The sequence below is a fragment of the Gymnoscopelus braueri genome (genome assembly GCF_963280865.1).
Source record: "Gymnoscopelus braueri genome assembly, chromosome: 12".
NCBI classification, from domain to species: Eukaryota; Metazoa; Chordata; class Actinopteri; order Myctophiformes; family Myctophidae; genus Gymnoscopelus; species Gymnoscopelus braueri.
The window spans coordinates 4,358,634-4,375,649 of NC_137614.1; the positions used below are offsets into that span (position 1 = coordinate 4,358,634).

Genomic DNA, 17,016 nt, shown 5'->3' on the forward strand with positions numbered 1-17,016 from the left:
AGGGGTAGTTCACCCCAAAAAAAAGCCAATAATTTGGTGACCAGCAGACCGGTAGGCAGCGGTTCCGGTCCGCTGGATCCGCTGCCGGTCTTCAAATTATTGGCTTAGGAATGAGACAAAACCCCCCAAAAATATCCATGAATTCAAGTCTCCATGGGGTGACTAATCGATAGAAAAAAAAGGTCATTTTGGGGGTGCACTATCCCTTTAAACCCTACGTATTTCATTGACCGGGGTCTCCTCTTTTTTTCCCCCTCTACACCAAATCTCTTCATGCTAAAAACAGCACATCTACAAGCTCACGATGCGTCGCAGCTGCACGACACATCGCGAGCTTGAAGATGTGCCGTTTGTGACGAATGTTCTAATTATCGTCACCTTCCTAAACTAATGGCCTAAGTCATGTTTTGAGGAAAATTATATTTTTGCCTAAGTCAGCTCCTCATGACACCGGCCACCTCTGGTAAAATCTCCTCTCTCCTAATTGAAAAGGATCATGATGTTCCCTCCACTTTTACTATAATGGCCTTACTCCCTAGTGTGACTTAGGCCAAAATAGACATTTTTTGGGGGCTAAGTCACGTGTTTTTGTGACTTACTTAAAAAATCAGTAAATCATTTGGCCAGGTCAGGTTTAATCCTATTTAAACCTATTCAAATCTCTTATATTACATAACTGACAGACAGCGTTATTTTTATGTTAATAGTCATAATTTGTTACAAACGTTTTGGGTGAAATTATTAAGAAATATCATAGTATTGTTTTGGATCAGTTTTTTTTCTTTTCTGGAAAACTTAAAAACAATGACTTAGGCCATCAGTTTAAGAAGGTGACGTTATGACATGTAAGAGGAGAAGAGGAGAGGCCAAAGAGGAGGTTCATGGATGCGGTGAGAGAGGACATGCAGGTGGGCAGGAGGAGGCACAGAGGAAGACGCAGAAAACGGTAGCAGATGGGAAACGAGCTGATCCGCTGTGGCGACCCCCCGATGGGAATTACCCAAAAGAAGAAGAATTGTATGTCTATTATGACATGTCCAGAATAGGGACACTAGGTTTCATGCGGTCAAACTAACTGACACTCGGATGACTTTGCTCTGTGTGTGTGTGTGTGTGTGTGTGTGTGTGTGTGTGTGTGTGTGTGTGTGTGTGTGTGTGTGTGTGTGTGTGTGTGTGTGTGTGAGAGCGTGTGCGTGGTGCCTTCAGATCCTGTAGATCATGGCAGCAGTCACAGCCGTCAGCGCCACGGCCACAGCTGGCCCCCAGATCATCCACGGTTTCTGAAACGGGTTGGTGACACAGAAGTGGACAAACGTAAGCGATACCCAAACTGATCCTCTGACAAACTGGCCCACGGTTCAAGAGGGAAGCAGCCACCATGTTGGCCACCGCAGCAGACAGCTCACAGAAGACAACACAGGGTTAAAAAAACCAGCTGGCACAAATAGAAACATAACGGCCGTGGCTCCTGAACCCGGTACTTCTACGAGGCTTCCAATCCTGGAGTTTTTTTTAGGTCACACAATCTGATTGACGATCCGCGGACAAATACATATCCTTTTGGGGGTCCTTGACATGAAAAAAGTTTGAGAACCACTGATATTATGGTATTATATTAGTTTTTTTCCCCCCAAAAAAACTGTTAGGATTTAGAAAGAATCCCCAGGAGCAAAGATTTGAGTTACAAATATATGTAAATTTATATTCAAGATTTGCACACATTTTCAAGATTTTTCCAAAAATAGCATATCTACAAGCTCATAGCTCATCGTGCTATGAGCTTGTATATCTGCTATTTTTGAATATCCCAAAGACATCTTAAAATGACTTCCCAGATTGAATGGGTTAAATATTTTAACACCTAAATGATGCAACCTGCGGCTAAAGGCGGCACGGTTATGACACTGCCAACACCGGGGTTCAGGAGACACTGCCGATAAGAGAAGTCCAAACGCATTGAGAGAGAGAAACGGTTGTTAAGTATTTTAGCCATCCAGACAAGACAAGCAAGATGTCAGATGGTGACAGTGACACTGTTATGATTCAGAGAGGTTAAGACATCGTTCCCCCTCCAGGGCAGGAGGAGGTTAATTTCTCACGTTCATGCAAACGTTCCAAAGAGAAGACGGATGGAAATGAGGGGATGCAGGCCGACTCAACGGGAGAGTTGTGTACCTTTCTACCACAACGCGCCGAAGCACCAAAACAGCAAAGCCAGGATAAGGCCGATGAGTGTGGCCTGAACGGGCAGCATTAGGGAAGTCTATAGGAGGCAAGGGATATTACAGTAATCAACTACAAAAAGGACAATACTGTATGGTTGGATATAGACAGTGGTGTAAAGTAACTAAGTGCATTTACTCGAGTACTGTACTTAAGTACAATTTTGAGGTACAGTATTCTTTGCTTTAGTGTATTGCCAATTTTCAATACTTTTACTTCTACTCCACTACATCTCGGCGGCGAATATTGTACTTTTACTCCACTACAATTATTTGAAAACTTTAGTTACTAGTTACTTTGTAGATATAAACTATTATATTATAAAACATACATTAACCACTTTAGTACGTATAGGCTATTTGAAAATAGCCGATCTACAAGCTCACAACGCGTCGCATCGCGACGCGTTGTGAGCTTGTAGATCTGCTATTTTCAAACATTTTAAGTACTTTTACTTTTAATATTGTGTGGCCAATATGTTTGTACTTTTACTCAAGTAACTTTTTTAACACAGGGCTTTTACTTGTAACAGAGTATTTATACATTGCGGTGTTGATATACTTTTACTCGAGTAAAACATTTTAGTACTTTTTCCACCACTGGATATTTTAAATAGATGTAACCATTTAAAGGTGCTGTACTGTAAGTGATATTTGTTTTGTTAAAATAAGTGTTAAATAGCTCTGTATTGCTCAATAAGAGAGGTTTTCCCCATCTCTACAGCTCTTTAGCAAACAGAAAACACATTTTCATCCAGTCCTGTATCCTGTATGAGAGAGAACTCATACAGGACACAGGATAAACAGGTTTAAACAGTCTTGAAAAACACAAATGAGCAGACTAAATTGGAAATAGAACACAAGCTCTGATAAATTGTCTTTGTGGGGTTCTCTCCTGATTAGATTAGACTTCAAATGTATTTGCTCTTTAATACTAAAGATTTGGAGAGACGGGGAGACCCCTGTTACTGAACAAACACTCTATAACAGTGATTACTATCAAAATATAGTTTTTACCCCCCAAAAAAAACTTTTTGTTTTAAGCAAAACACATCACTTACAGCTCCTCCCAACCCAAACCATTTAGACCTGGAACACCTATCCGTTGTTATACCTTTCAATCCGGGAACCCTTTATGTAACATTAGCTGTTGCTACAGTATGTATAGCAACATATTATTTTGTTATAGTTTTTCAGAAAACTTAGGTCAGGATTTAGAAGGCGTTTTTTTTTAATCGCCCCTCAGGTCTAAATGGGTTAACCAGGGTAGGTTAGCCGAGCATGGATGCTCTTTTTCAGCAACGCCCTGATTCACACTCATACAGTGACACATAGGTATTCACACCTGGGAGTCTTACGCGTGAAACCCACCAGGCGTGCAAGCATAAACGCACAGTCTCACTGGCCGCACATGGACGCTCCACTCCACACGTGAAGATTTTTTTTTTCTACTCCGGGCGAAAAAATAAACCTCCTCCGTGCACAATGAAGCGCATGGGCAGTTGGGGGTGGGTTAACTGCCTTGCTCAAGGGCACTTCAACAGTGGGTATTTGAGGGAGCGGTGAGCGTGATTGATCATTCACATCCCCGACCAGATTGTTCCTGCCACTTAAGGGTGTGTGCGTGACTAGGGTTGGGATACGGAACCGGAAGGAACCGGGAGGAACAGGATCCAACATGAATCGGAATAGCCTCCATCACATTTGGAACCGTTTCCGGATCCGGTTTATCACACTGTCAGAGCTGATTACGTGGACTTCATGTCTGATATACAATTACAATACCATATTTTTTGGTTAAAACAAAAAGTTTTGTATTAAAAGGTTGAAGCACTATATTCTGACACTATAGAGTGTTTGTTCAGTAACAGGAGTCTCCATGTCTCTACAGCTCTTTAATAAACAGAACATACATTTTCAGGTAGGTGGCAACATTTCAGCCAATCAGCAGAGAGTATCCATTTATCAGCTTTATTTTTATAGTGTTCCAGTTCCAATTCTGTTTGCTCATTTCTTAGTGTCATCACTTTCAATGTCACTTGTTTAATCTGTATCCTGACTGAGTTCTCTATCCTGATTAGATCAAATTAGTATCCTGACCTGAAAATGGATTTTCAGTTTAACACATGGGGTGCCAAAACCGAATACCCTTCGGTTTTGCAAATAGTTACGCGGAGTGCCAAAACCGAATACCCTTCGGTTTAGCTGTCTTTTTTTTTCTTTTCGTTTTTCTCCACACGGGAGGGGCTGGAGCAGCTCTGGGAGTACCCATTGTGATCCTGAGAAGGCTAGGCCAAATAGATCACCGGAAACAAAAACATGGCTCCCCATCCGCTTCCTGTCTATTTCCTTCTTTAAAACGCCTATATCTCCGAATCTGTTTCCGGTGGGGAAAACCGGTCATGCGCGATGCGCGATCCCCCCCGTTGTAACTCGCGAGTGAAATGTTATTGATCCAGGATGTAGCCAGTGTCATCGCGCTACATGAATGGATGCTTTTTTTTACGTGGATTTGCTCGTCGTGGAGTCTAGAGCTTTAAACAGCAAAGCACAGTCAATGGGGAGAGTGCTGGCACCCAACGTAAGTTGTTATGAAAAAATGCTGGCACCCAATGTGTTAATAAAGAGCTGGAGAGACATGGAGACTCCTGATACTGAACAAACACTCTATGAGTAACTAATGAGTACAGAATATATCAGAATATAGAGCTATTTAACACTTATTTTGACCAAAGAAAATCACTTACCCTACCTTTAATTTCAAGGACCACCATAACTATGAGAGTGTACAAATGGACCCATAAGGGTCCATTTGGTTCCATTTGTACACTCTCAGAGTTACAGACCTGCAAGGGTCCAATTGAAACCCCCTATAGGAATCGTTGAAGGACCCCAGCCCTATGTGTGACAGGGTTTAAAAGCAGCGAGGGCAGTGGATGACAGAATGTCCTTGAGAATCCATGCAAAGATTCACACTGCGTCAGACATAGAGCAGTGTATTGGGGACCCCACCCCCCCGGGGAGTCCATGAGGGTGTTCCAGGGGGCCCACACGCCGGGCAAGACCTGGGATGTTGGTTGTCTAGGAAGTGACAACCGGAAACGGTTGAATTTGACAGAAGTACCGCCCAAGGAAATGACGTTGATGCTTTACAAATCTGTTAACATTCTCCGTGAATGAAACGAGTGTTGTGATTGGTCCAAAAATATCGTTTCCGGGGGAAACGCGTACAACGGAAATCCTACCCACTCAGGACTTCCTAGACACTCGCTGCTTTAGGTCATGACCAGGCTCTTCTTTTCGCAGATGAGTGAGGCTGGGACCCAGAGGCGTCGCTAGGTCTCTACTAGGTTGGGGGCTTAGCCCACCAGGCAACGGACACATGCACGCGCAGAAAATTTTCTTTGGCGGATTCCATTTTTTTACTTTATTTCGGTTTTAGGGTTAGGGGTAGGGTTAGGTTAGGGTTATAGATATATAATAAAAACATTTTGGTGGCTTTGGATAAAACATTGGTGGCTATAGCCACCGAAGCCCCCGCGTAACGACGCCACTGCTGGGACCGAGGCTAGGGGGCCCACAGCAAAAGGATCAGTTTAGGATCAGTTTAACCCCTCAAGCCCCATTTCCATTTCTTTAATGCCTGTGACATGCCCAACATATGGACTGTGGATTGAAAGCGCTTAATTTGACTATAATTTGACGAGCTATCTATCAGGTTGTCCAATAAGATAATATACTGCATAGGAAGAACCATTCAGATAATAGGATTCTCTCTCCGTACCTACAGTACAGCCAAGCCACCAGACTTCACAACACTACAAATGGTTTGCTATAGGGATGTTTGATATTATTGCCTCCCGATATTAACATAAAAATGTAATATCGGAAAATATCTGTATTTATTTATTTTTTAATTTTTGTAATAAGTTACATGAGTTCTTACTGTATGGTGTGTGTGCGATATGAAATATGAGCTTATCATAATCACAGTAATCCTTAATCATATTCCATCATATTCAAGGGCTTTTGCAGAGAAACGACTCCAGTCACTTTCTAATTAGAGCACTGCAGAGAGCAGGTGTGTGTGTGTCTGGGTCCATCTGAGGCTTGTTGACGCTCGTTAACGTTATAGGCATCAAAGCAATTATGCTTCTGCACTGTCAAATAGGCCAACATCTAATCTAATTAGTGGGACTCATTCAAATGACCACCAGTGAGTCCTCACTTTATTGAAAACCTAACAACATCACTGTATTATATTAGATGTATTAGATATTAAAGCTATTTTATTTTATTAGATAAGTGATGTTGTTACCTGACAATTAGTTGACTTTTGGTGGAAAAGCCTGCATATATCGGTATTGGTTGATATCGGTATCGGAAATTAGGAGTTGGACAATATCGGTATATCGGTTATCGGTAAAAAAGTCAATATCGAACATCCCTAGTTTGCTTCAATAATAATAAATGGTGTTGTTCTGCAGTACCAGACATGACAACAGTACTTAACTAGAGGATAATAAAATATGACCGATATATCACTTTGGCCGAAATATCTGCCATTATTTAACTTTTCTGACAACATCAGTATCGGCAATTATGCAGCCAATGTGTCCAGTGTTTTAACATGAACATTTTTGAACAGGGCTTTAGTGGTTAAATAAAATAAAAATTCAGTATATTATGTGTATTATATTGCTTGCTTGTTCATTGTATAACTACAGTTAATTGTACTTTTCCATATATTCAAGTTATCTATCAATAATGTATTAGTTTTTCCCCTTACTAAGTTTCTCAAATATATATTTTTTCTCAAATATACATTTTTCTAATTGATTTCAAGAATTAGCAGTTTTTTTCCTTTTACAAAATATCGGTCAAAACGTTGGTCCGTGGTCTAGCCTCCGTTGTCTAGCCCTCTCCAAAATTGGGATCTGACCGAAATAATCTATAGGGGCTCTATAAAATACTTAGAGTAAAACATTCGTAAAACAAAATAAGAATTTTGCAGAGGAAACTGGCAGCTAGATTATTTCATGTTCAATAAAAAAAAGATATCAATCAATGGTGGTCCGTGCACACACTCAGCTCACCTTCAGTGTTGCCAGATTCTGTGAGAGAAACAAGCAACCAGGTCTAGGAAAACAAGCCCACAAGATGCGACTATGGGCCACATAAGCCCTTTAAACCTGCTGTATACATCGGCAATTTGAAAATAGCAGATCTACAAGCTACAAGTGACGCGTTGTGAGCTTGTAGATCTGCCATTTCCAAATAAATCTTGGGGGAAACATATATTAAGCAGACCTGGCAACACTGCTCACCTTGCTTCCTCTATCCTGTAGAACCTTCATGTCGGCTTTGCATTCTTGAAGCTCGTCTGTGATGGACTGCTTTTCCTGTTCGCTCGTCTCGTATTTCTCCTTTATGTCTGACAGCTCAGTCTTGGCGTCCTCACACTGCATTAAAAGGAACAACAGAGCGGGTGTTAGTTACACACATGACCCAAATTCATTCCTTAGTCCATACAATGTCTTTACATGACCTGGAGAACATAAGATGCTTGTTATAGACAGCTGGGGTAAATTAGCAACTAGCCCAGACAGACAGACAGACAGACAATTATCTGAAGATGGTGCTGGAGGGGAGGCAGACATTTAGATGGTGTCAAAGGTCATGTCTCACCTAGACACAGGATCTGACACGATTTTTTACCTGATGGTCAAGATTACATTTATCCCCTGAGCAAGCAGGCCGGCTTTAACCTGACTCCACCAGATGGGGGCGGTATTGAGTTTCACATGTTCAAAAAACAGATGTGACGCAAGCTTCTTCTATCTTCAGGAGTCAGGTTAGGCCGGCTTAGCTGAATGGTAAAATTAGCTCAACGGTAACAATGTCAGCACTTTCGCAGGAAACCGGGTTCAAATTCGGGGTAGAAGAGGAATGTTACATAGTGTTGCTTTAAAGCCTGTTTTGAAAAATAACAACAAATAGCTGATCAACAAGCTCACAATGCGTCACGATGCGTTGTGAGCTTGTAGATCGGCTATTTTTGCAATATTAGAAAAAAGTAATGACATGCCCAAAATAGGGAGGCCAGTTTTAAAGTGATTAATGAATGTATGGTTTGCAGAGTGTCAATCTGAAAATCAGATTAATCTGCAAAAGAAAACATTCAGAGGTAGATGAAATACGAATAAAAGACCTGAATTTTTAGGTTAAATGCGAAAGCTAGGAGATGGCAATGAATAACCTCTGTGCATGACGGTACCCTGTTCCAGAAGGTGGCATTCCTGTTTCCTGTTCGGTTCCTCATAGCTTCATGTGATTGGCTCAGCAGCGGATTTGAACCGGAAACACTTCTGAAGCTGCTGTGTTCCACTTCAAATCTCCCACTGAGCCAATCAAATGAAGCTATGACAAACCGACCCAGAACAGGAGACAGGAACGCCACCTACAGTCATGCTACAGTGGTGAAAAAAGTACTACGTTGTTTTACTTAAGTAAAAGTATCAATACTGCAATGTAGAAATACTCTGTTACAAATAAAAGTCCGAAATTCAAAATGTACTTACTCGTACTCATTATACAGAATGTCCCATTTCACAAGTTTTCAAATGTATAAAATGTATTCAAATCTTTTGAAAATAGCAGATCTACAAGCTCACAATGCGTCGCGATGCGACGCATTGTGAGCTTGTAGATCGGCTATTTTCAAATGGTCGAAATGTATATAACCACTTCAGGCCTTTATGATATAAAGGCCTGAAGTGGTTAATGTATGTTTTGTAATAATACAAGTGTCGAAGCATTTGTAAATCAAATTCACGTGTCTTTTTAACCCTAACCCTTTTAACCCTAACCTTACCCTTGGAAATACTCAAGTAAAGCACAAATACCTCAAAATTGTACTTAAGTAAATGCACTTAGTTACTTTCCACCACTGCATGCACACATAGCCTATATTGCCATTCCCTGGAACCCCCCAAATGACACACCCCCCTTGGCCCACCTCTCTCTGCAGCTCCTTGGCATGGCTGTCGGCCTCCTCCAGTTTGGCCTGGAACTTGCTGCTGTCTTCCAGGTGCTGGGACCTCAGCTCGGCCAGCCTCTTCTCCAGCTCTTCCTGGGACCTCTCCAGAGCCTTCAGGCTGTCGCTCAGTTCCGCGTTCTGGCCACGTGCACTATGGCAGAAACCAGGTGAGGAGACGAGGTCGGGGGTTAAGTTTGAATAATACATCAAATGCTTCGTTTTTGTGGTTAGGTATATTTGCCTAGTTCAGTGCCTTGTTCACTAGTATAGCTCAGTGGCCTTGTGGTTACTGTGTTCACCCTGAGATTGGGAAGTCAGGGTTCAAATCCGCGGCCGGGTCATTACCAGTAGTGGAGGTAAGTACTCAGATGATTTACTTAAATAAAAGTAGCAATACCACAATTTAAAAATACTGTTACAAGTAAAAAGGCCTGTGTTCAGAATGTTACTTGAGTAAAAGTACAAAAGTATTGGCATCAAAATATACCTTAAATACCCAAAAAGATTTTTTTTCATTGAAATCTAGGAAAACGTAAAATAATTGTACTCGTGACCCACAAAAGATGGGTCTGCAAGTACCAAAGCCATGGTTTGGGAACCACTGTTTTAGAACAGTGGTTCTCAACCTTTTCAGGTCGTGACCCCCCAAAATAATCATACTTGAACTGGGGACCCCTCCACCCTGTCAAGCACTTATCCCACAGATAGATATTGTGAAAATAGCAGATCTACAAGCTCGTTGCGAGGCGTTGTGAGCTTGTAGATCGGCTAATAAAAAAAAAATTGCCTCTTTCTTATAATATTATTTGACACTTTGGCTAATGTTTGATCACTTTTTATAGTATTGTTTGTTGATTTATTTTTATGCAGTAATGGTATTTTTTCTTTTCTTTCTTTCTTTTTGTTTGAGCTATTAAAAACGTCTTAAAAATCCTTAAATTGTAACTTGGGGGTCCCGACCCACAGGTTTGAGAACCTGCATCAAAAAATGCAGTTCGCTGGGCTCATTTAAAACAGACCTGAAAATTCCCCTTTCGGGAGGCCAAAAAGGAGGTAGTACCATTTTCCCGTAAGACAGAGACCCCCCCCCCCCCCCCATTGTTGTACATATAGCATTATTAATTTTTTCGGCATTTTTAGTTTTTGTTTGTACATAGTGTTATTTTTCAGTTTTTTTTGTGTTGATATTTGAACTGTTGGTGCCACTATATATGACTATGAATTGAATACCAAGGACCTCAATGGAAACAAGACCGCAATGACTTTTTTGAACTGACCTTTTAGACAAAGTATTTAAAATGTAACTGTGCTGTTTTACAGTTTTGCCTAATGAAATATTCAATCAATCAATCAATGAAAACCAGTGCCTTAGAACACTGACCTGGCCAGGTCCTTCTCCAGCTGCTGCTGTTTCTTCAGCATGGTGTCTTTGTCAGAGCGCAGCGCTGCTGTGTCACCCTGCAGGATGGCCTTCTCTTTCTGGTGGCTCCTGAACAGTGGTGGGAAAAGTACTCAAATGTTTTACTTAAGTAAAAGTATCAATACTATAATGTAGAAATACTCTGTTACAAGTAAAAGTCCAGAATTCAAAATTTACTTGAGTAAAAGTACAAAAGTATTGGTATCAAAATGTACTTAAAGTACCAAAAGTAAAAGTACTAAAATGTTTGAAAATAGCAGATCTACAAGCTCACAACGCATCGCGATGCGACGCGTTGTGCGCTTGTAGATCGGCTATTTTCAAATAGCCTAGGTATAAAATAGGGCTAAAGGGGTTAATGTATGTTTTATGATGTCATAATTTATATTTGCAAAGTAACTAAAGTTTTCAAATAATTGTACTGGAGTAAAAGTACAATATTTGCCTCTGAGATGTAGTGGAGTAGAAGTAAAAGTATAGACAATTGGAAATACTCAGTAAAGTAAAAGTACCTCAACATTGTACTTAAGTACAGTACTTGAGTAAATGTACTTAGTTACTTTACACCACTGCTCCTGAAGATGTAGGGATGGGACCATAATCCTTATTATTGTTTAGCACCATAACAAAAAAACGCTCTCAATAATCATATGGCAGAGATTTTAATTGATCGTGAAATTGTCCATCATACACTGGACATGAGCTGGCCCAGTACTCTTTGGCTAATGTCCCCCCCCCCCAGAATGTGGATACTGTGATGCAAGTGTTTAACAAAAGTGGCATTTTAAAAGGGATAGTTCAACCCCAAAAAGACATTTTTTCCTATGTATTAGTCACCCCATGGAGACTTGAATTTAGTTTTTGTCTCATTCCTAAGCCAATAATTTGATGACCGGCAGCGGTTCCGGTAGGAGACACAAAGAGTCTCCTTTGTGTCTCCTAACGGAACCGCTGCGTAACAGTCCGCTGGTCATCAAATGATTGGCTTAGGAATGAAACAAAAACTAAAAAAATATCCATATTTTCAAATATATATATATTTTTTGTGTGAACTATCCCTTTAAGAGTTTTAAACGTATTTTGATTATCGCCATAATATTGTTAACCGCAAAAAAAAAAGCCACAATAATGGTGATTGTCGTTGTCGGGCAGAAACCTCTTATCTCCATATTTATACTTTTTGTGTTTTTCCGTGAATTAACGCCCTACTTGACCATACTCACACAAAAGCATAAAAAAAACTTAAACTGCTCTACAAGCTCGAAACGCGGCGCGAAGCGAGACGCCCGTACCTGAGCAGCTCGTCCTTTTCGGCCCGCAGCGCGGCGCCTTCCTTCTGCAGGACTCCCAGGTCCTTCTCATACTTGTTGACGATGTCTTGCTTCTCCGAGCGCAGGCCGGAGCACTCCTTCTGGAGGCCGGAGCACTCCTTCTGGAGCCCGGAGCACTCCTGGCTCACCGACTGCAATTCACCTGCTAGAGGGGAAACGTTAAAAAAGACACTGTGAGTGATACGTTTTGGTTCAATCCCCCATTCAATCCAGGGAAACGCATCCGTGTCATTTTTAGAATTCTTTGGGTATTCAAAAATATCAGATCTACAAGCTCGTAATGCGGCACTCGGTGCCGCGCTACGAGCTTGTAGATCTGCTATTTTTTTTTAAATAAATTGTGAAAAAGTGTGCAAATCTTTTAATATATATACATTTTTAAATCAAATCTTGACATACAGTAACATATTTTGAGATGGGGGGGGGGGGGTCCGTGGACAAATATATATCATTTTGGGGGTCTTTGACATGAAAAGGTTTGAGAACCACTGATATTATAGCAACATAATGTTTTTTCCCCCCCCAAAAAACTGTTAGGATTTAGAAGACATTTGTGTTAAAAGTTGAAGTTAAAAATGTTTGAAAAACACATTTTCAAGATTTTAAAAGAAAATAGCAGATCTACAAGCTCGTAGAGCTCGTATGAGCTTGTAGATCTGCTATTTTTGAATAGCCAAAGAAATCTAAAAATGATACACAGGTGCGTTCCCGGTCTTAATGGGTTAGAACAAAACAAAACATGTTTTTGTTAAAAACTCAAAGCTCTAGATTCTGATTCTAATCAATGTGATAGGAGTGTTTGTTCAGTAACAGGGGTCTCCAACAGAAAATACATTTTCAGCTGGGATAACCCATTAATCAGCTTCAGTTGTATGGTGTTCCATTTCAAATTGTTTATTTCTTCTGTTAACTAAAAAGCTGGACAATAGGGAGACCTCTGTTACTGAACAAACACTATATGATAACTAACACTATAGCAATAATTACTAACACTATAGCACTGATAACTATGGGATATAGAGCTATTTAATATTAGTTTTAACTAGAAAATACCACTACCATACTATCTCCATGACATCATTGATATACATATGCTTACATTTTATGTATTTAGTAGATGCTCTCATCAAAAGTGGCAGGTAAATAAAGTTAAACGTAGTTTTCAGGTTAAAAAATACAGCAGGGTAAAACATGACCGCAGGAACGCATCTGTGTCATTTTCAGATTTCTTTGGCTATTCAAATAATAGCAGATCTACAAGCTCATAGCGCAGGCACTCTGTGTCACGCTATGAGCTTGTAGATCTGGAAAAATCGTGAAAATGTATGCAAATCATTGAATATATATATATTTTTTTTTTAATAGCGAACATTTGTAACTCAAATCTTTGCATCTGGGGATTCTACAAATGTCTTCTAAATCCTAACAGTTTTCTGAAAAACGTATGTTGCTATAATAATATCAGTGGTTCTCAAACTTTTATGAGCTTGTAGATCTGCTATTTTTGAACAGCCAAAGAAATCTAAAATGACACACAGATGCGTTCCCGGATTGAATGGGTTAAGGCTGACCTTAGAGTACACACCATGATGTAAGCAACACAGCTGCGGCTAATCAAAAATTATCAAATTATGAATACAGTCAGGACATCTGGTGGTGCTGAACCATATCAAAACGTAGTCGTCACACCTCCCTTTACCAAAAAAATTAAAAGTGTGGATGTGGAAAGGAGCATGTACTGCGCTTAGATTTTAATTTGATTAGCTGCAGCTGCGTTGTTTACTAGCCTGCCATGTTTTTAATCCGATATTGAAGTTGAACTGGAATACAAACGACGAAATAGGCCGGTTTACGGTTTCATGCCCCTTTAAGACAATACATTTGATAACCAACTACAGGGAGGAAAATATATTTTATTCTTAAAATAACTCATATAGTAACCTTTTCTATAGCTTTCCTCGTCTCTCCCACTCTTTAACACTCTCACCGCCAGGCCCGTAGCCTACGGGCCGATAAATCCAACCGTAAAGCGCCGATCCCGTAGCCTACGGGCTGTGGTGCTTTTTCCTTTTTTTCGAAAAAAATCTACTTTTTTCAATTTTCTATACGGCACATTTCATTGTAACACCACCGGAAACGGAATTATTCTGGATCACGTTTTGCCGATCCCGTTGGCCTCCATTCTAAAGCGCACACTGAAACGCCATTTTCTTCGATTGTAGTTTTTCTCCTCGCTGATCACTGTTTAACATAAACCGTTCTAACTACAACATGGCGGCTCCGTTTGACACGTGGTTTGGACTGGTAGACGCAGGGAGATGTCCGCGATGTTTACAAACAGTGCACAGCTCAATCTTAAGGATTTTAACGAGGTCTATGGCGACGTGAAAAAAACAAAAAGCAACAATAAAACGTTGGGACTGGTGAGTACATTATGAGATTAACCTCTGGCGGTCAATGTGTTAATAAACAGAAAATATGTAGGTCGGGATACAATCTTCATCCAATTTAGGAGAGATAATTCACTGTAAAACTATAGAGCGTCGCAGTTCCCGCCCACTTCCTGTTTTTTTTGGTGCCGGAAGAAAAAACTCAATGCATTTTTCCATTGACATTTCCAAAAATATTTATATCTATTAATTTAAGCCTCGAATCAAGCCATCACGAGATGACATGAATCATGACCATAAAACGTTTTTTTCTGTGATTTTTTTTTATTTTATATTTAATTATATGATATACTATATTTAATAAATACCCTTTGTTTTGCCGTTTTCAACAAAAAAAAAATCACAGAATCAAACGTTTATGGTCATGATTCATGTCATGTCATGATGGCTTGATTCGAGGCTTAAATTAATAGATATAAATATTTTTGGAAATGTCAATGGAAAAATGCATTGAGTTTTTTCTTCCGGCACCAAAAAAAACAGGAAGTGGGCGGGAACTGCGACGCTCTATAGCTGTTAAATGGGGACTCTCTCCTGATTGGATGAAATCGGTGACCCACCTGAACATGTATTTTCTGTTTGAGACAGGGAGAGCCCTGTGACTGAACAGCCCAAACATCACGTCTACATCAATGATTACTCCCAGAATATAGAGAGTTAACCTTTCACCAAAAACTTTGAGTTTAAATCCATTAAAGGAGCATTTCACCCCTGGAAGAAACTGCAATCACTCAATGGTAATAGTATTTGTAGTAGATAACAGTAGCGCAATTTAAAATTTGCAACCTATGGCCAGAAAAATTATGAAATCTGTGTGTTTGACTAGGGTTTGACTGGACTGCTGCATTACTACAATGACCATAATGCTTTGGTGCACTGCACCTCCTTGTGGCAGGGGAGGTCGCATGTGGGTGTGATCTCCAACAATAACATCCAAACAGCATGCCAGTGTTGCCATGTCTGCTTATTATAAGCGGCTTCTTTCTAAAATGTAGTTGATATTTGGGCTTGTTTCCAAATGTTTTGATTGCTGTTTAAACCAGTGGTTCTCAAACATGTTCATGTATTTTTCCACAGACCCCCATCTGAAATTATAATTTGTGGCAGGGAGCCCCTAACAAATATGTGTCAAAAATATTCCACATTTTGAAAAGCAAATAAAAATATTTTGCAAAAAAAAAAAAAAAATCACATTTTTGACTTTTTCCCCCTCAAGATTTGTTTGTAAATAGCAGATCTACAAGCTCACAATGGGTTGCGAAGCGTTGTGAGCTTGTAGATCAGCAATTTTCAAATATATAATATCCCATGTCTAGGTAAAGTGCTCTTGGCATAGTTATTTTTCTTTTGGGCTTGTTTTCATAGACCTGGCTGCTTATTTCTCTCACAATATCTGGCAACACTGGCTGTCCTCGCACACGTTCAACTAGTTACATATATGTCCAAGGATTCGTTAGTGATGTCATATCCCTGCAAATCCTTAGTATCTTTATGCAGTTTCACTTCTGTGTCGCATAGTATTGACATCACTGTCACATCCTTGGTATTATGATCCTAGCCTTTCGTGACGGTGTTTGTTTACCAGCGCTGCCACTCCACGCTGTATTTTTTTTTTCAAGCTTGCGCTTATGAAACACTACACAGGATTATTATTTCATGTCAACATTCAAGTACAACTATCAGAAGATAACTCAGGTAAAGTAATGCCTCACTCTGCAAGGGGGGTTGCCCGCTGGCCATAGCTAATGGGAGTGGCCGAGTGGGGAAAGAAGGTTGAACAAAGTGTTACGGGCACACCATTGGGTCTGTCTGTGGAGCTGGTCTGACTGAGACGCGCCGAGACATGTAGTGCGGAAAGGAATGAGACATATCTCTCATGACGTAAATAACGTCACGACGTTTGCGAAGATTACTAGATATCTAAAAACACAGATTATTCACAAAAAAAACCCAGGATCTTGTTTCTTGACTCCTAAACTTCATTAAAAGACGTCCAGGGGTGAAATGGCCCTTTAAGACCGGGAACGTATCTGTGTCATTTTAAGATTTCTTTGGCCGTTCAAAAATTGCTGATCTACAAGCTCATAGTAGATTTGAATTTTTGGGAAAAATCGTGGAAAATGTGTGCAAATCTTATATATATGTTTTAAAGCAAACATTTTTAACTCCGATCTTTGCTTCTGGGGGGTCCCTGGAACATCATATTTTGAGATAGGGGTCCGCGGCCAAATACATATCATTTCGGGGGTCCTTGACATGGAAAAGTTGGAGGATATAGAAACATACTGTTAGGATTTAGAAAACAATTTTAGATAATGTATTTGGCCACGGACCCCCATCTCAAAATGTTTTGTTCCAGGGACCCCCCAGAAGCAAAGATTTGAGTTACAAATGTTCACTTTAAAAATGTTTTTGGGCGGTGAAACCGCCCCTATAAGTGAGATTTGGAAAAATGTACAAATATCTTGGGCAGTGAAACCGCCCCTAAAAGTGAGGTTTGGAAATTTGTACAATTATCCTGCGCTGTGATTGGCCAATCACAATCTATTCAGGA

The 17,016-nt window shown here is 40.2% G+C and overlaps 1 protein-coding gene across 2 annotated transcripts in view; it reads right to left on the bottom strand.

Moving 5' to 3' along the window:
- Positions 1 to 433: 433 nt before the first annotated feature.
- Positions 434 to 17,016, bottom strand: part of slmapb (sarcolemma associated protein b) — a 30,285-nt gene continuing 13,702 nt past the window's right edge. The window contains exons 6-11 of one of the 2 annotated variants that reach the window (XM_080445335.1): positions 11,974 to 12,157; positions 10,643 to 10,750; positions 9,241 to 9,412; positions 7,550 to 7,684; positions 2,176 to 2,263; positions 435 to 1,280 (exon numbers count right to left, since the gene is read on the bottom strand). In XM_080445335.1, the coding sequence (XP_080301461.1) occupies positions 2,180 to 2,263; positions 7,550 to 7,684; positions 9,241 to 9,412; positions 10,643 to 10,750; positions 11,974 to 12,157 (683 nt within the window). In that variant the 3' untranslated portion in view covers positions 435 to 1,280; positions 2,176 to 2,179. Of the gene's footprint in view, positions 1,281 to 2,175; positions 2,264 to 7,549; positions 7,685 to 9,240; positions 9,413 to 10,642; positions 10,751 to 11,973; positions 12,158 to 17,016 lie in introns of both variants that reach the window. The other variant, XM_080445336.1, reaches the window with a different exon arrangement.